The 20,157-nt window shown below is 38.4% G+C and overlaps 1 protein-coding gene across 5 annotated transcripts in view; it reads left to right on the top strand.

Moving 5' to 3' along the window:
- Nucleotides 1–20,157, top strand: part of GOLGA4 (golgin A4) — a 98,640-nt gene that overhangs the window by 41,249 nt on the left and 37,234 nt on the right. For 4 of the 5 annotated variants that reach the window (XM_075921788.2, XM_075921787.2, XM_075921786.2 and 1 more), the window contains 7 exons: nt 3,312–3,410; nt 3,967–4,105; nt 6,021–6,208; nt 8,472–8,555; nt 9,302–9,449; nt 17,853–18,031; nt 19,250–19,381. In XM_075921788.2, the coding sequence (XP_075777903.2) occupies nt 3,312–3,410; nt 3,967–4,105; nt 6,021–6,208; nt 8,472–8,555; nt 9,302–9,449; nt 17,853–18,031; nt 19,250–19,381 (969 nt within the window). Of the gene's footprint in view, nt 1–499; nt 1,136–3,311; nt 3,411–3,966; nt 4,106–6,020; nt 6,209–8,471; nt 8,556–9,301; nt 9,450–17,852; nt 18,032–19,249; nt 19,382–20,157 lie in introns of those variants that run through there. The other variant, XM_089776561.1, reaches the window with a different exon arrangement.

The raw sequence follows: 20,157 nt of genomic DNA, 5'->3' as shown, positions 1-20,157 counted from the left end.
GATATATCTTTCCTTAAAAGATACTTTTGTTCCTATAGTGCTTTTTGTAAAGATAATTTCCTTTAAAATCTGAGTCCGTGTTCACTGAAAACCATAGTCCATATATATAGCTTGAGACTCATGATAATCCTATAGAACGGTTACTAATTCCGGTGTGGTTGGAGTCCCTCCTCCGATCTCCTGCCGCGTCGGGTGTCCTCCTCTACCTCCTCGCCGCCTGTGGGGGGTCGAGAGCACAGCCAGATCCTGCTCTCCCCCCCTTGCTTCCTCCCCAACTCCTCCCTTTTGGGTGTCCCAGCCGGCATCCTGCCCCTGCACGCCGAGCACGCCAGCCGCCCTCCCCTGGATCCTAGGGTCCACCGCTTGTGGTCCGGACCCTCCGGCGCCTGTGCTGTCGGTGCGCCGCTTTCCTGGCGCTGCCGGCGCCCGCCGGATCGCGGGTGCCAGTGCAGGGTTCAGTAACCCCGTCACACACCTCTAGGGATGGAGACTCCACTACTTCCTTAGGTAACCCATTCCAGTGCTTCACTACCCTCCTAGTGAAATAGTTTTTCCTAATATCCAACCTGGACCTCTCCCACCACAACTTGAGACCATTGCTCCTTGTTCTGCCATCCGTCACTACTGAGAACAGTCTTTCTCCATCCTCTTTGGAACCTCCCTTCAGGAAGTTGAAGGCTGCTATCAAATCCTCACTCTTCGCTTCTGCAGACTAAACAGACCCAAGTCCCTCAGCCTCTCCTCATAGGTCATATGCTCCAGCCCCCAAATCATTTTGGTTGCCCTCTGCTGGACCCTCTCCAATGCGTCCACATCCTTTTTGTAGTGGGGGACCCAGAACTGGACACAATACTCCACAATACACAAAAGCTCTCAAATGCAGGAAACAGGTTAATCAATAGATAGTAAGAACCGTAAAGCAACGCAAAACTAAAAAATGAACTAGGTTTAATGGGAAGAGAAAGGAGCAGTCTGTGTCTTGGAACTCTTCTCGTAAACACAGTCCTCCTGTCTCTGCATAGCTTATATAGTAAGCTCACAAAGATGCTGTTCTTTATAGGCAGTTGCTGTTCTCAAAGCTGACAACATGAGGGAGGGAGGGTACAGTTATGACCACTGGAATTCATCAATGAAGGTAAGGGGTAAGCAGTAAGACTTAGCACCTAAATGTGAGGTTAACTGTATAGAATGGGAATAAAGAGGGGAGTGAGCAGTCAGTATCCCAAGTCTTGCCCCTGCTGTCTTGCTTTGTTTCCTTTTATCTTTGCAAAGCTTGCACAAACAGAGTCTTGCAGGTTCAGTTCTCTTATAGCCCTGGTGTCCAACATGCTAGCCACTAGCTATGTGTGGCTATTTGGCTGGTTAAGTGTGGCTAGTTCGCTATAGCAGTAGCCACACTCAACTATAGTGGCTACTGCTTCAGAAGTGATTGGGCACCATGGTCTTATAGGTAAATGCTTTTCTCAGAATAGGCACTTGTAAAATGGTAGTAATTAAACTTGGTCCACTAGTTCTAGCTGGTAAACTTTCTTCAAAAATGTCTGTGAAACATATCATTGGAGGCATATGTGTGATAAAAATGATGCTTAAATAACTAAAACCCTAGGAAATGATTTATAGTGAATGTCTGTTTAAATGCATTCATTTCTTACAGTCAGCAGAAAACCTGTTAGGTCTAACTCCAGTAGAACTAATTGTTTAGCATTTGACTATTTCAAGAGTTTATAGATGTACCCTTCCCCACTTAGATAACTGTTGTACTGTACTTGTTGCTCTGTACTATAGATCTCATTGTAGCATTTAGGAATATTTACTACTTTCAGACTATAAGAAAAAGAAACAGAGAGACATAGTAGCTCAGTGAACTGGTAATGATGTACAGTACATAATTCTGGTGCAAGATCACTGATTAATACCTTTAGTCTATGTTAGTAGTCCATTATCTGATGTCGATTCAGGAAAGTGAATAGAAGTACCAATACAGTTTTTAGTGGCCAAATGTTGGCAAAGGTACTGTCATAGTTAAAATTAGTAGGTACTTGGCTAGCCTTCTCATTAGGGATATATTAGGCTGTGTCCAGATTCAGGGGTTTTTTCGGGAAAAGTAGCCTTTTTCCGAAAACTTCCCCTGCGTCCAGACTCAAGCCGCGTTCTTTCGAAATTAAATCGAAAGAACGCGGCTTTTCTTTCCATGGCGGTAAACCTCATTTCACGAGGAAGAACGCCTTCTTTCGAAAGTTCCTCTTTCGAAAGAAGGCGTTCAATGTAAATAGGGCTTCTTCAAAAGAGAGCATCCAGACTCACTGGATGCTTTCTTTTGAAAAAGCAAGCCGCTTTTTCGAAAGTTCAACGTGCAGTCTAGACGCTCTCTTTCGAAAGAGGCTTACAGTCTAGACATAGCCTTAGAGTGGAGATTGAGCAGTTTGAGCTTTGAGGGAAACTTGATTTACTTGATAAATTAAGTCTCATGAGTCTTTATCTTGTGAGGGTCCATGTGTTCTCATCTCCAAAGGAACTGACTCTGTGGGAGCTTTCAGGAGTGTATCTGAAGTGATCCCATCACAAGCAATAGCTCACTTAACTTTAGAAGAGAGGGGGAAACCCCTGCATTTACATCAGATCTTGTCTCTTTTTGCTAATCTTAAAGAGTGGTACTGTAATTGTAGTCAAATATGCTGAATGTTTTACATACATGTTGTAATGTCATAACTATGTTAACTTTGTTTCAGATTCTGGATACCCAAAATTGCAGTCAAATTTAAATCAACAAAATATTATTAGTACTGGGAATGTAATAGTGTACTTGATTAACTGATGAGCAAAAGCAGGCTGGCCAGCAGTCTAACTCAGTCCCGGCTTTTGCCGGCTCCAGGATTTACCCCTGCTGAAGCTCTGCATTTAAAGTGTATTAGGAGCCAGGCAGGCAGGCAGCCTGGCTCAGTTCTGGTTCATGTCTGGTCCTGGAACTCAAACCCCCCACCCCACCCTGGACAGCAGAGTGGGTCAACAGGCAGCCAGTCCACGAGGGGAGCTGGTTTTTAAACTGGTTCCCCTCGTGAACCAGCCTCTGATACAGAGGCAGTAGCACAGCATGTCAGGAGGCTCCTCGGGCGTAGGACTGGAGCATGCCCGGGGACTATATAATAATTAACTGATAAAAATTCACGAGGTTAATTTACTATTCAGTATTCAACTTCCCTAATTAGTATATCTTTAAACACTGGATTGAGATTATTTTATTACAACAGTTTAATTTAACCTTTGAACTAACTTTTTATTTTTCACTGAAAACTTTTCTTTGTATTCCTTAGGAGCTCCAAATGGATCAACAAGCTAAGAAACATCTCCAGGAAGAATTTGATGCATCCTTAGAAGAAAAGGATCAGCTTATTAGTGTCCTGCAGACTCAGGTAACATCACTGATCTAAGAAAGAGGCTCTTGAATCAGCTGAGGGAACAAAAGAGAAATTATTGCTCTCTTCCTGAATATTGTAATATATAAGGTTTTCTAAAGAAATGGCATGATTTCATTTTTGTAATGGTACCATTTAGCTCCACATGTCCGTGTCTTTATACCAATTGATGTTTGCTATGTTTGTGGTCTACAAAGCTTCTTATGCCCATGTGGTGTTGAAGAAATAATACTTAAGTATATTACAGGTGATAAAGAGCAGCTTTGTAAAATCATTCATAGACAAAATCATATTCATCATTATGTGTCTGGTCTGAGCAGATATTCATGCTGGTAAGTTTTCTCAACACTCATTGAAAGGTGATACTGGAAGAATGTTCCATTTTTTGCTTCAGCATCTACAAAAATGATAATGTTATTATCATTGAAAGAAAAACAATGATTGCTATGAAATCTTATAAAAGGGAAATTGCCTTTCTATGGTATTGGGATATCAATTTCATTAAAATGCCACTAAATTTCATCATTTTCAACAAAATGGATATTTAATTTAGGTATCTTTGCTGAAACAACGGTTACAGAATGGGCAACTAAGCACTGAACTGCCTGAGACAAATACAGAAACTGAATCACAAGTTCAAAGTCCAGCAAAAGAAATCAGTGCAGAAAATTTTTTGGAGCCTGGAAGTACTGGTAGGTTTTTTTCAGATACATTTTGGAGATATTGGGGTCAAAAGAATGTGCAGTTATGACAGAGTATCAGCAGGTGCAACCTAGGCTAATGTGATTTAAAAAATATTTTACAGAGTGATGGTCAGCCTCAAAATATGGCAATTAAGATGATTAAGGGTACATCTACACTTGCTCCCTAATTCGAACTAGGAATGCAAATGTAGATGACTGAAATTGCTAATGAAGTGGAGATTTAAATATCCCACGCTTCATTAGCATGATCTCACCGGCGCGTTACTCCGCTCAACAGCTGTTTCAAAAGTGAAAGTATGCGCCGGGACATGTTAGTTCAAACCAAACCCCTTGGTTCGAACTAACGTTACTCCTCATTTTTTGTCAGTCATAGAAACTTTGAGAAACTGAAGTTATGTGTAGTCAGGTTAATCCAAACTGCTTCACATTCTAGCAGTTCATCCATTTATTTTCATTTTTTATGGTATTTTTCTTGGATAAGTTTGACCTTAGCCTTTTCTTTCTTAGCTTTTTAGCTTCAGCAAGACTACTTCCCCTGGATTGTATTTGATGTGTTTTCTAGGAGTGTGTCAATGATTGTAAAGGTTCCTTAAATTTCTGATACATCTTTGCTTCTTAAAACATTATTGACAGGCCGTCGTTAGCAAGGGGAGAGTGCTGCTCCTCCTTAGTGTGTTAAAGTCTTCTTTTTGGAATCTCACAAGGAACCCTTCCTGGCATTCTACAGTGCTTGCCAATTACTGCCCCATGTCATTTCTCTTCATCCTCAGGAAGATGAAAAATGAGGCTAATTTACCTTGCTACTAGCTTCATGAATGATCTGCTGATTTGGCTTCACTATTCTTCTCAACTGTTTTTTAAAATAATTGCCCCAATCTTGTAACTTTTGTGACCAAAAGACTTTACTGTGGTGGGTTTTTTTTTTTTTTTTTTTTTTAAATTCCCTTAAACTATACTCCAAACTAGATACTTTTAAACTGCATCATACTCCTTTCTGGAAAAGCAGGAGTCTGGTTGCTTGGCGCTAGAGATAAGTCCTCCATGTGAAGTGGTTTGCTTCTCATTTATGTCTCTGTTTGTTGAGTATATTCTACTTGAGTCAACAGGCCAGTTTAAGAATTTTGGTGTCATTCAGCCACTCCATTTGCAAGGAAGATCTAGATAGATGTGGCACAAATATTTTTTGAGTTGTGTAAGGTTTGCACCCTTCAAAATCTTGTAGTTTTAAGAGCATTGTATGTAGTTCCTTTTCCCACGATTTTTGATGAATTATACCTCTGAAATTAATTAGTTGTTTTAAAAACATCTTGTTAAAAGTTATTTATTTTGTAGTGTTTTTAAAATATTTTTATATTTGTGGTCTCAGGAACTTTTGTGGAGGGCTGCTTTAAAAATAAATGTGATTTTATTATGAATGAGGTGCAATGATGGCTCACTCTGTGTGGTTACTGCAGCCAATGAAAGCATCTTCACATTTATTTGATCCAGAATTAATACTCATAGTCAAGTGGAAAACTGGAAAAGAGCTTTGAGGAGAAGACTCTTATTTTGTGTACATATGCACATTTATAGTTGGATCTTGAAAGCATTCATGTTTTGTAGATGGCTAAAAGTAACTCTAATTTAATTATAATGTTGCTGATTTTTTTTAAATATACTCTCCTCTGACACTCCAAGAGGTGTGAACAGTTTAATTTATATTTATAGTTATAAATCACTGATGCCACTTTTAAATGCTGCTTCAGTTGCTTTCCCTGTTTGTATCCAAAATGTCTCACTAAGTAGTCTGTCATTTTAATGTAATGATGATATGATATCATTACATGTCAGACATGAGGGTATGATAAAAGATTAATATTTTGAAAAAATAGTGTTTGTAGTAATAGTGCTGTGTTATCTGTAGAGGATGATGGAGATTCTGCAAAAACACTAGAAAGACTGATTAAGAGAGTGAAACGTCAAGAGAACTTGCTTCAGCGATGTAAAGAGATGATTCGATCACATAAGGAACGCTCTGCACAGCTAGCAAATGAGAAAGAAGCACTGCAGGAACAACTAGAAGAGAGACTGCAGGAATTAGAGAAAATGAAGGTATGGCAGAATCCCTAACTTTTGATAGATATCAGCAAATGTAGTGCAAGAGTTCTGGTATCATTTAATTAGTTCACACAGCTGTTCTGATGGCATGGGTCATTAAATTGAGCAATAGAAAATACCACGTAGCAGTTGTGCCCAGCTGCCATAGGAAACAAAGATGTAACTGTACAATAGTGCTTACAACACTATCATTGTAGTATATGCCAATGATATTTCTATAGCATTTTTAATCTGATGTCAAACACTTTACAAAATAAATAGTCTTACAGGATTCCTTTAAATACTAGCTGCAGACCGATTTTTCTTAACAGCTCCCATGCCTGCAGCCTAGCCTCCTTTTGTTCCCTACCTGTGCTGCTTCTGGCATCAACCCCTGCACTGCTGCCACCACTCCATAGAGTATTCATCTCCCACCTTTGTGAGTGTTGCTCAACCAACCATGACTTCAGTCACCATCTGCTTCCATCTTTAGATGTGCATGAGGAGGCAGGACGCCATAGAGGGTGATTATCTCAGCAAGAGAATTCTTGGGGGACATGGGGTTTCCTTTATAGCTATGTCAGAAGCCTTTGTGTGTGGTGAGTAGTAGGAGACAAAGTCAGGAGGTCATTGCAGATGCGGGGGTGGAAAAGGGATCATAGAATTTGAAGGATTTGTCATTGGCTGTTCAGGCTCTCTGCACCAGCAGTTAAGCAACGAGCAGTTCTTACTGACTGTTATCAGTTCTACTCTTTGCCAAAGGCATCTATTGGGATTCAGAACTTCTCTCTTGAGTTCCTGCTTGTAGTTGCCAGCATTTTCACATGCACACCTGGTGAAAGGGAGGCTCATATGCAACCCCTGTCACAAGTACCCTGTCTCTAAATTTATCCCATCCTCTCTACTCACACCAGCATATCACAATCACCAGAATGTACTGTATTGTGTGCTACATGTATTGTGTTTTCCCTTACAGTCAGATGTAAAAAATAAATACAGTATCTAATACTTAGACCACTATTCCCTATAATTGGGTTTGTGACAGAATATTGATTAAGAGATTAGGCTGCTTGCAGAGCCTTTGCTTCAAATTTTCTAACCATCAGAGGTTAGATATCTTAAAACTACAAAGTTTTTGAGTTTTTCAGTTGGTGTTTACACTATTAACTCTACCTTAAATAATTTTTTTTCAAAGTTTCATTTTAGAGTTTTGTCATAATTGTTACATTGCCCATTCTTGGAAATTTTCCTTGTAAGTCAAAAGTTTAATCACGTGTAATATTTTTGTCTTAACATTTCCCTATGTTAATTAGTTTGAACTGGCTTTATAAGGGTCACTGGAAAAGCTGGACAGCTTTATGGTAGTTGAAATAGAATACTGCACAAAAATGAAAAAAATAAAAACCTACTTGTACATGTCTGAAAGAACATATAAAATAAGTTTGGTAGTTATTCATTAACAGCAAGAACATAGCGATGTATTAAGAAATATTTTGGGGCTTAGTATAATGAAAGTAACTTCTCACATAAAGGAAAATTGTATGTAGAAAGAAATGGAGAGAGATAAATTCTCTTCGTTCAAATAAACAAAATACAATATGGGGAAATGTTAAGATTTCTTAATAAGTACAGAATGTATTTTTGATAGTTTGCCTATTTTGTTTCAGGGAAATTAACATTTGAATCTTGTTTCAGTTTCTTATCTTCCCCCTGGCTTATACCAAGTAGAAGGGACAGAGCAATATAAATGGGCTTTTGTGCACAGGGAAAGCAGCTGTAATGTTGTCATCTTCAGACCCACTTTGTGAGCCTTGGGATGGGGTGGTGGAGTAGGTTTGCATCATGTGACTCAGCAGATATTTTGGGCAACACTGCCACCCACAGGATACCTTGGGGGGAGACTGCTATAATTTAGACCTGCGGTATCCTGCCAGTTCTGAAGCTGTAGCGACTATAGTGGCTACTTCTATAGAGAACTAGCCACACACAACCAGCCAAATAGCCACATGTAGCTTGTGGCTAGCATGTTGGATAACCACAGATTTAGATCATCCTTCAGAGATGTGCAAACTACAACAAAGATTGTCAAATACCTTTCCCTGTCATGTGATTTGTGTGATGGGCTGTTGAGAAATACAACACAAGATCAAGTTCCTTATCTGTCTCACATTTAGGGAATTTTGCTTGTAATGTCCAGACTTGAAGGCTGTCAGAATAGGAAACATTTTCCTATTGATGAGTGTGCTTAAGATCCTTTCCCTCTTTTGTGTTTTTTCAGGACCTTCACATGGCTGAGAAAACGAAACTGATTACTCAGTTGCGCGATGCAAAAGACTTAATTGAGCAGCTAGAACAAGATAAGGTAAATAAGGCAGTGTTTTTCTTTAAACTGTCAGTATAGCTAGCACATGATCATTTTGGGATAAAATCTGTACAAGCTCAAAGTGTCTGACTTCTATTTCTAATTCTGTTACATCTGCTCTCAGTAGTCATTTGGTTTTATTTTACATTCCAGATTCATATAGTTGTTTGCTGGTTAAAAGTTGAAATGGCGTTAGAAGGCTGTATTTTCTAAATGTGTTTGTATGGTGGACTAGTAGTCCAGATTTGATGTTGAAGGAATATTTAGTGTTGATTGGGACATGTTTTAAAAGACTAGTGATGAGTAGTCTAGGAGGATTTCTGACTAAGTGTTAGTTATGAGAAAAATAATATAAAATGTAATTTGGCAATGTACATATGTGATAAAAAGTGATCAAAATACCCATCATGTGTTTAACATAGGAAGAGTTTTATTGGCATCTATTTTATGTAGGTTCTTATATCTCACTCACTATCTGAGTGCCTTTCAGTAGTATAGTAAGCATTGTGACTTATTTTCTGTCACATGTTTGTTTTCTCATCCTTTCCCTAGAAGAAAAAGTATGTAGTGGATTGCTTTGGGTTTTTATTTTTGTATATAAAAATACACACATGCGCATACACACACATGTTCAGCTATAACACAAGGTCTAAGAATGGTGAAGTTTGTGATGATTCATATGGATTGTGTCGTGGTGTGCACATGACATTTATGTATTAGCCTCACCTTCAGCTTTTCTTGCCTAGGGCATGGTAATAGCAGAGACAAAACGACAAATGCATGAAACAATGGAAATGAAGGAAGAGGAAATTGCTCAGCTGCGTGCTCGTATCCAACAGATAACTACCCAAGGCGAGGAGTTACGAGAACAGAAAGAAAAATCTGAAAAAACTGGTAAGAAATTCTGGAAGTTATTGGCTTTTATGTTTGAATGAGAAAAAGCTTCAGCATGGTCTGTCTGCATTCTCTCATCTGTTATCTCATCTTGCTGTTAAAACAATTCCCTGTCCTGCTAGTGTTCCTCTGTCCCTTCCTACTAACATCACTGCTATGTAGGGGAAATGAGTTCAGTTTGGTCTCTGCCTTCCTGGGTAACTAAAGGTTGAAAACATTTTTATGTTGTTTTCTTTAACATCCACATTCTCTAATCCAATGATGAAATATTGCTAGAAGACACCTACACCTATCCCTTTTTGCGTGAGAAAAGATTGCTGTATTTTAGTGGATTTGTATAACTTTCTGTAGAGAAAATTGAAGGGGAAAATTATTAGTGTATTTTTATCAAAAGTGTAACCTCAACCAAAGGAGAGACTGTACGTATGGGAGTGGAATGAGAGGATGAAACAAGTTAGGCTTTTACATGTTAGAAGAAAATCTATGGCTGTCCCTCAAAGTATTAGTATCAGAAACATCCACTAATTGATTTCTAGCTGAACATAAACACAAAGTGTAATTTTTCCCCCAGGCTTTAAACTGTTTTGTTTTATAAATATATATATCAGTTTGTTTTACAAGAAAATGGGTAACATACTAAATATGTGTACTAATGCAGGACTAATTTTATGAGCTAAAATATATGCCTTTGGGAACAAAATGAGATTGTGTACAGCATAGTTTACAGAAGGTTTAGTTGATGAAACCTTGATGAAATGGACCATTATTTCATTCGATACAAATTACTTAAACTGATGACTATTCACTATTATGTCTGGCTACGTAGCAACATGAGATAAGCTTATTTTGTAAATAAGTAAATCATGTGTGTTCTGAAGGGTGCAAAGAAACTGAACATCTAAAACCAGAAAAGATAAACAAAAAATAAGTATAGTTCTATAGATAGTCTATTAGCAATCCTTTGGAAAACACCAAACATCTGGATTAGAAAACTCACTTTTTATGTTAGGGTTTTTTGTGTTTTGATTTTTTTAAATTTTTAGTTTATAAAAAACTGATTTCAAAATTCAGCCAATATTAGCTTCAGGGTTGACCTCTGATAATTAACCTCTGATAATGTTTTTCAGAGACTATTCAAAGCAAATTACAAATTAAATATTATAATGCTTCCTTAAAAGTAAGCGTGTACAGGTTAGTTAGTATTTTAGCTTCTCTTAGTAGGAAAAATGTGCTTTAATTAGTACACCTAAAGATATGAAGTACTTTACAGTAGCTATCTGAAATAGAACATTGAAGCAACTGAAACTCTGTAAATAACTTTGTCTTTTGGCTTAATTAAAGCTTCAAGACAGTATAGATATGATTCCCTTGGTACTTTGCAAAATAAATTATTGTTGTGGTGCACACTGGTTGACTTATGCTGAGCGCCTCTTTTGGGGGAAGTGAGTTTTCTACCCCAATCTATTTTTAACCACCTCCCCCCAAAAAACCCCACTCAAGCACCCCTCTTCCACAAAAAAAAAAGCAGACCAACACAATACCTGCAAACCCATTTTGATGTATCAGTCCTGTCAGCATCTAAGCATAGGCATCCACTATAATGACCTTTCTGTGGGTTTTAAAGCAAAGTGTTCTACATGCTGCTGAACATACTATTAAAATAAGAATGTTTTTGGCATTTAGACCATTTGTTGTTTCATACTGGATCCTAGTATTAATTGATGGAAAACAAATAATCAAATTTGAGTACAGAAAAACTCTGTTAATAATAGCTCTGAGAAGTGTTTCTGTGTTTTTTCCCTTTATTCAGTTTTCCTTGCTATGCTTGCTTTGCTTTGTGAAGTCTAGAAAATTTAGGATGAAGACTAAAATCAGTCATGTCAAGGTATAGCTTCAGTTTAAGATGAAACTATCACACACTATTTAAAATATGGTTTGATCAGCAACATTACATTATTGTAACTGTCAATTGTAAAACTATTTTATTACTAATTGTGATAGAGCAATTAACATGGCTTTTAGGCCCTAGCCTTGTGATATGACTATAATATTACTGTAACATTGATTTATTCCTGGCCTGTACATTTTGTTTAGCTGAGCCCATGAAGGTTTATAACCTACTCTTTTTCACCATGTTACCAATTTTGGTGAATGTCCATGTTCCTAGCCTTGCTTATGTTCACGAAATATTGTTACTTAATCAAAAAGAAATGTGAAAGTGAATACGTAAAGAAATTTTTGCTTTCTTTTAAGTAAGTTATGGCTAAGATATGCGCAAGTTTACTTTTGTTACACAGGTATAGATACTGTTTTATTCGAAGTAATGTTTTTATTTGTTTAAATAGAGCATGTTATAAGGTGTCATGCTATATTTTTAACTTGCCTAGAATCATATATTTATTCACTTTCTTTCCTTTATAAATCTTCCTTTATCGTGAAATCATCATTTTAATTAGGTGACCCTGACGAAATGGGCCATTATTTCATTTGATACAAATTACTTAAACGGGTGACTAGTCACTATTATGTATGGTTATGTAGCAACATGATATAAGCTTATTTTGTAAATAAATATTATCTAAAATCACAAGTATGTAAATCTCCCTATTTGATGATCATTACAGTTCAACTTTTTATAGACAGGGTGCATTATATTGAAATCTCACAAAGCATCTTATTTTTGTGCATCCACACATGCCAATAAGTGAATCATGGTGCCTTTCCCAAGCCTTGTATGAACAGGACTGGGGTAAGGGCTCTCTTTTTCTTACATCACACAATGGGTGCTTGAATAGGCTCTACAAAGTAAATTCTGTGCTTCTCAGGCAATATCAAATTTCAGTCCTTTATCTAAATGATTTGTAACTAACTTTCTAAATCCTTACAATATCTGGCTTTCAATTTACAATTTATCAAAAGTAGTTAGGGTGTTGGTAAATTTGCCCTTAAAAACCTCGTTTCTTTATTTATTATTAAGTAGCTGGCATCAGTCTTCACTATTCAACTTTTTGAACAGGATAGATATTCGCTTATGTTAAAGATGGAAATCTATTTTAGGTAAAAATGGTTTTTATTTTGACACTTTAAATTATTATCCTTTAATATACATTTCATGGTTTACGGAAAGCAAAAGCATGATTAATAACAATTCTAAGAAATTCATTCTTTATTAGATTAAATGCACAAAAAAACCATTACAGATAGATCGAGCTTAACTGTTATATTGCTTATTTGAATTACCTTTTCTCTGTAGTTGCATTTTGTGAGTTGGTTGAAAGAGATGAAATTTATATTTCCCCAGTCTGTTTTGTTTCTATGCTCAATGCTGTATTTTTTAGTTTTTACCAGTTGGTGGCATTCTAGTTGAAGATTACCCCATCAGAACTAGTGAGATATTAGCTATCAGGAACCCTTCCTAATACAGAGTAACATTAAATGAAATTTTAGAAAAATTGCCAAGAACTTGTCAGTGTGTGAGTAGAGGGAGAAGGGGGTGGTAAAATAATAAAATACCCAATTTTTATTCTAACACAAACTTTTTTAAAATAAGTGAAAGCTTAGATTCTGCAGCATTGATGGCTTTAGTCATACTGGGCAGAAAAGATTCCTACTTGACCAGGGTGAGTGGGATTTTGCAAGACTAGTCTCTAGTATCGTTTACTATATTTCTTGGATTTTTGTTTTACCAGGTTATGTTAGAGAGGATTAACTTTAATGTTATTCAGAATGCTTGTATTTTAACATGTCTGTTTTAGCAGTCGTGCTAGGAGAAAGACAAAGATAACTTTGCTTTCTGAATTTAGTCTAGAAATGTTTTAATGAACAAAAAAGCCTTATATTACAGCTTTATAACCTCAGTAGAAACATAGAAGTCCTGATAGGTGCAAAATTAATCAGTTTTGTTTAATGAGAAGGATGCTACTTTAACCTTACTGCTGGTTTGAAATGTTCATGTGAGTGTCCTATTGCACTAGAATTAATTACCCTGAATAAAAATATTATGTTCTTGCTTTAAATGCCAAAAGTGCCTGAGATGCATATAATTTCACTTTTAGAGAATAGACTGTCTTTCTGTGAAGTGTTGCTTCTTTGTGCTATCATGTCTTCTTGACCTTTTGTCCACCAGCTTATCTAGCTTTTCCCTCAGCATTGTGCTTGTGTTTATGGTGATGGAGCTGGCCTACTGCATGTTGCTAAACCGGTGGCAAATGCACTCCCCCCTAAAAAATAAACAAATTGCAGCATATGTTATTCAGCCCAAGTGTTGAAAGTGTGACACACACTTATGAATAAAAAGTTAAATACATTTGAAATTTTCAACTGCAGTTTTTATTTCTGAATCTACTTCTGATGAAAGTTATGTTTTAAAAAATGCAATTTGTGATTTTGGCAGTGTGGATACTCTGTGTAAAAGATGTATAAAATTATAGCCAGATATACAGTACATAGGTTTTCAGGATAAAGCGAGGGAGATCATTCTGCGCCTCCCAAATACACCAGTGCAAATTATATTCATACCTTATTTGTGTGCACTTTGGAATGTGTAGTAGGGATATGGAGCATGGCTGACTCTGGAAGGTACATGCTTGGGTGTGCTGCAGGGTTATGCATTAGCAAAGCTATTTATATTAGGGCACTGCCTTACCTCTTTTTAGCAGTGCTGACTGAGCAGAGGGTACGTTTCTATCCTGTTTCATATTGGTGTAGTATATATAAAAAAACCTCCAGTATTTAACATTTATAATGTATTTAAATACTGAAGTTCTTCTAATCATTAAAGCAGGATGGAGGTTTTAAAAAATATCTGAGTCTGTGTTTTGCTGTTGTCACAAAAAGTCACTTTCTCACTTCCTCAAAAAATTAACGCTAAAAGATCATAATTTGAACATAATTGTTTCAAGAATATAAGTCTCCTAAAAATGCAGGCGTAGACTCAGAAATGTTGATGATGATTAAAAGCTTTTTTAAAAGATGCATTTATGGCCTTGGAATTACAAAGTGTTTTTCACCTTTCAAACTCATGGGCGAGTTAAACTGAAAAATATATAACTGTAAGTGCGTAAGAATTTTCCTGCATAAGAATTGTAACTACTTAACAATATGTAACAGTTTGTGTTCTCACAGAATAATAGGCATTGTTATGGTCAGTCTGAACCACAATAGATTGATGAATGCTCCAAAGAAATCCAGAGAGCTCCTGCCCTGTTGGAAAAAAAATACTATTAAGAGGAAGACAAGTTATAATACTGAAGTTTTTGAAAATCATAGAATCATAGAATCATAGGACTGGAAGGGACCTCGAGAGGTCAAGTCCAGCCCCCTGCCCTCAAGGCAGGATCAAGCTCCGTCTACATCATTATCTCTTTGATTCAAAAACAGTACCAAGAATTTAGCCAAGCTGTTTAAGCTGTTTTGAATTAGAAATTTCTGTGATTCACTCCTTGGAGTTGAGGTTTACAAATGTGCTACAAAGAAGGTTCTACTAATTTGTACCAACAATTAGCTATATAAGAACCTATTTTTAATATATGGGTTTTCCTTTTCATATGCTTTTCCAGCAAAGAGAGCCCATACTCATTATCACAGTTAGAAACAAGGGTACCCCAAGAAGGGGAAAATCCTTGTCCCAGGGCATTGGTTTAATGTACAGGCAGTCCCCGACTTACCCGGATCCAACTTATGTCGGATCCGCACTTACGAACGGGGCTTTCTCGCCCCGGAGCTCACAGGCAGCGGTCAGCCACCTCAAACTCCGGGGCGAGAAAAGCTGCTCCCGGTGCCCCTGGTGTGCTGGGGACCGTCTCCAGCAGACCAGGGGCATCGGGAGCAAAGCCGCAGCCCCGGCGGGTTTGCTCGCGGTGCCCCTGGTCTGCTGGAGACGGTCCCCAGCAGGCCAGGGGCACCGCGAGCAAACGCGCAGCAGCGGCGGGGTCCCGCGCTTCTGAGGCTTTGCCGGAGCAAAGCCTCAGAAGCGGGGGACCCCGCCGCTGCTGCAGGTTTGCTCGCGGTGTCCCTGGTCTGCTGGAGACGGTCCCCAGCAGACCAGGGGCACCGCGAGCAAACCTGCAGCAGCGGCGGGTTCCCGCGCTTCTGAGGCTTTGCCAGAGCAAAGTGTGCCCCCCCCCCCAGCAGACCAGGCTTTTGTTGTGGACCCTGGGGCAGAACCACTCTGGGCACTACTGGACCAACCCGGCAGCACCCCAGCTGCTCTGCCCCAGGCGTCCTGATTCAGCCGCTGCTGGTCAGTTTCAGCAGCGGCTGAATCAGGACTCCTGGGGCAGAGCAGCGGGGGTACTGCTGGGTTGGTCCAGTAGCGCTGAAGAGCGGTGCTGCTGGAGCAGCCCAGCAGCACCCCAGCTGCTCTGCCCCAGACGTCCCCAAGTCAGCCGTTGCTGAAACTGACCAGCGCTGACTACAGGAAGCCCGAGGCACAGTTGCTCTGCCCCGGGCTTCCTGGAATCAGCTGCTGATCAGTTTCAGCAGCAGCTGACTTGGGGTTCTTAAGTTGAATCTGTATGTAAGTCAGAACTGGCGGTCAGTTTCAGCAGCGGCTGAATCTGGACGCCAGTTCCGACTTACATACAGATTCAACTTAAGAACAAACCTACAATCCCTATCTTGTACGTAACCCGGGGACTGCCTGTAATTGATTTTAAAGGACCCATTTGTCCAGAACTATTATAGCACATAATATACAAATATATGTTCTTAGTATGTTAAATTATTATATATGAAGGAAATAACTGATCTCTCTGATACTATTGCTCCTTAACAGTTGGCAAATGTTTATTTTTAAATGGTGACCACTCTCTGTATTTGGATTAAGGATGCTAAATTGCAGTTACTTTACTAGTCAAGTAGTCGATAGAATTTCCATCAACTAGTCGAAAGGCACTTCTGCATTCCTCCTTTGAAATGTACAAGCGCCCGGGACCAGCGGGAAGTGGCGTGCCAGCCGGCTGGGTGTGCCAGCTTTGAAATGTACAAGAGTTCCCAGTGGAGGTTCTTGTGCACTTCAAAGTGGAAGCGCACTCATGGAGCCCAGGGTCAGCAGGGAACTCAGTCCTCCGCTGACCCCAGGCTTAATGTTGCACTGCCAATTTGAAATGCCACACAGAGCCCGGGGTCAGCTGGGGACTCCCCAGCTGATCTCAGGCTCTCCGCGGCATTTCCCTAGAACCCGGGGTCAGGTGGTGACTCCCCCGCTGATCCTGGGTTCTGCGGAAATGCTGCGCTGAGGCCGGGATCAGCTGGGGAGTCCCCAGCTGACCCCTGACTCCAGGCAGCATTGCCCTTTGAAGTACCCCCTCTTGCTCTCCTCCTTTGCTGCCTCTATCTGAGAGAGGCAGCAAAATGGGGAATCAACTAGTCCAGTGTTTCTCAACCTTTTTTTTGCTCATGGCCTCCTTCTGAGCATCATTTACCTCTGTGGCCCCCCTCATAGCTGCTGTTAGTTGGAAAAAAAGGTACATTAGGTAAATTATGTACCTTTTTTTCCATGTGGCCCCCTAGAGTAGGGCGTGGCCCCTGGGGAGCCATGTGGCCCATGGTTGAGAACCACTGAACTAGTTGACTATCTGATAAGTATTTGCTTATCGGATAGTCAACTAGTCTACTAGCCTTTAACATCCTTAATTTGGACTATATAACAGATTCACAATTTTTCTGAGAACAAATTAACATGTACACAACATGTAAATAACATGTACACAACATGTAAATAACTATTATATTTTAATATTATGTGCTGGGTGTCCATTGTGGGCATATTTTTAGTACAATCTGAGTTTTTGGAGATAAAACATCAGTTAAAACATTGTTTTATTTTAATATTTAATTTGCAGAATTAAAAAAATATTTCAGTCTTAACACAGATATCTGTTGATAAACTGACAAAAACTCTGCTAAATGTACCAGGGTTGTTCTTCCTTGTTCTAAAAGGACAGAACTCTTTCTATGGTGAAATACAAGTGGATTTAAATTCCAGGTTTTCCTCGTATTCTATTTATTCTACTGATAATTTTAGGGAGTATTTCTTTAAAATAAGCTGGTGATAAGTTACCTTTTCTTCCTGGAGTATTCTTCGGTCTTTTTCAGTTAGTCAGGAATATGAAGCTAGAGGAATAGTTATATTTTTTTATGTTTATAGTTGACGCACTTCATTCTGATTCTGAGTGAGCAGAATATATAGTAACCTAAATGCAGTATTGGCCTAGGAAGCAGCAACTACTGGTCTGTCTTTTTCTTCTTCCTGATTAATGAGCCCATGTGAGCATAAGGTCGATTTTTAGGATCAGATTATTCCATCTGGTGGGTAACTTATTGTCAGTGGGAGCACTGCCTACATGTTAAGGAAAATAATTATTTTTGGAATATCAAATATCTTTGTTTTCTTTTGTGCAGCATTTGAAGAGCTTGAGAAAGCTCTGGGTACAGCCCAAAAGGCAGAGGAAGCACGGAAAAAACTGCAAGCAGAGATGGATGAAAAAATCAAAGCAATAGAAAAAACAAGTGAAGAAGAACGTGTAAACCTTCAGCAAGAGTTAACGAGGGTGAAGCAGGAGGTGGTTGAAATTATGAAGGTAAAAGTTAAGGCTGAGTATATCTCATTTGTTTTAAAATTAAATCTTTAAATTAAGAAAGGTTTGCTTGTGAAATGTGTTAATGTAAGTGGTCTACTTTTCAAATTTGTCATTATTTAATAGAACAAAATTAATTGTAAGGAAAATATTTTCAGTACTTCAGTAGTTTAAAACTTCCCAAATTCATCTGTCCCTTTCTCTGGCAGCCTATGGAAGCTTCAAACGAGTATGTTAAAAGAAATGCACACATTGTTCATGGCTGCAAATTGACCTCATGGCTGCATATTGTTTAATCAGAGTCTCTGGCAGAGCACTAGAAATAGATATGATAGAAACTGCTTTTCTGCTGTCGTCTTAAAATATCCCAATGCTACATGGCATAAAAGAAAACGGAGTACAATCAGCATATCAATTCTCCTTGTAATTATTATTGTAGTTATTGTTATTGTTATAATTGTTATTATCACTAAGTACTATTATTGAGCATTTTTAATCTTTCAAGTCTGAAGATTAAGTCTTCTACAGTGTGTGCTTTTTGTAAAATATGCTATCATTCCATCCTCTGTAATCAGATAGAATCTGTGTTCTTCGGTCTCATTTTTCTAATTTCAATTTGCACAGCAAATTCTTGAATTTGTTACTTTATTAGGTTTGCTGTTGTAGTAGATTGCCATTCTGTAGTTTTAATATAGCATTTTAGGTGGTAGTTGAGGAAGTTTTTGTAAACTTGTTTACATAAATAATGTACCTACCTGTGTAGGCCTTCAGATTGGGCTAAATAATATTTATGGCTATGATTTCACCCTTTGAGCTTTGTCCTAATTGTTGGGTCATGAAACTGACTTATTAAACATTTGGAGGGAACTACAGACAAAGCTTATATCCAAAAGCTGTAAGAAATTTTGCTCCAATTTAAAACAAAATTAAAACACTAAATGGATATGGGAGCATTATTGGGAGAGACATCAGAGTTAAGTAATTCTGTGATTAGTATCAAGTGAGAAAGCATGGAGAAGCATTTTAGAAACTTTGAAATAACTTCTTAGTTGTGAATATATAATTTTTACTTATGCAAATTGAGTAACATGCTGCCTGTTAAAGGGAAACAATTGATAATTCCCTTTATTACTTACCATTGCATTGTTCTTCCCCTGTCTGAGAACTAATGCAAAGCATGTTTGCTTGTTGAAAATAACTTTCTTTGACTTTGATCTACAGAAGTCTTCAGAAGAGCGTGTTGCTGAGCTAGAGAAATTGCACAAAAAAGAACTGGCTACCAAAGAGCACGAGTTAAATGAGAGATTAGAGGCTCAAGAAAAGCAGTTTCAGGAGCAGATGAGGGCAGCACTTGTAAGCATCCCTAAAATCTACAAGGTTACTTCTGGCAGAGCTGGGTGGGAATAGAAGTCTCTCTAGTGTAGCAAACCCATGTTTCATCCACTAAACCTCACCATATTTCAGTGATCTCTATTAGCCCAAGGTAAGGGTATTCCAGACAATCAGGAGTCCAAGACATTCAGTATGGATACTGCTTTGTATGCCTGCTTTTTAAATAGGATAATGAGTCACTTGCACTGACCAGCAGCTGCAATTGTATTAACACTCAAAAACAAGGTGGGCAGGTAATATCTTTTATTGGACACAACTTCTGTTGATGAGAGAGACAAGCTTTTGAGCCACACAGAGCCTTTCTTCAGGTTAAAGAGTGGTCCAACAAAAATTATTACCTCAACCACCATATCTTTCTAATATTCTGGGACCATTACAGATACAGTTATACTGCATTAACGCTCAGTTGATATTTTAAAGATTGTTTTCTCAATCATAAAGCTTAATTTTTATTTTAAAATATAGGGTCTGTAGAAGCTGATCCTATTCTACGTACTGTATCTACTTACCTAGAAAAAAAGTTTTATTGACTACTAGTGTGGGAATTGTAATGGGGTGGGACTCACCATCACAGAACTTCCTACAGGTTGTTCTGTGAATTAGCTCTCCATCAATGCACTTTCCTGTAGTGGTGTCATCACCAATAGTTCTGCTATCTTTGTCTGGTATCTCCATGATTATGGGACCTCATGGTGCATTCTCCAACTCCTTTGCTACCTTTTTTCCCCTAGACCACT

The sequence above is a fragment of the Pelodiscus sinensis genome, chromosome 2 (genome assembly GCF_052426305.1).
Source record: "Pelodiscus sinensis isolate ZL-2025 chromosome 2, ASM5242630v1, whole genome shotgun sequence".
Taxonomy (NCBI): Eukaryota; Metazoa; Chordata; order Testudines; family Trionychidae; genus Pelodiscus; species Pelodiscus sinensis.
This window is presented reverse-complemented; position numbering and strand designations above follow the sequence as displayed.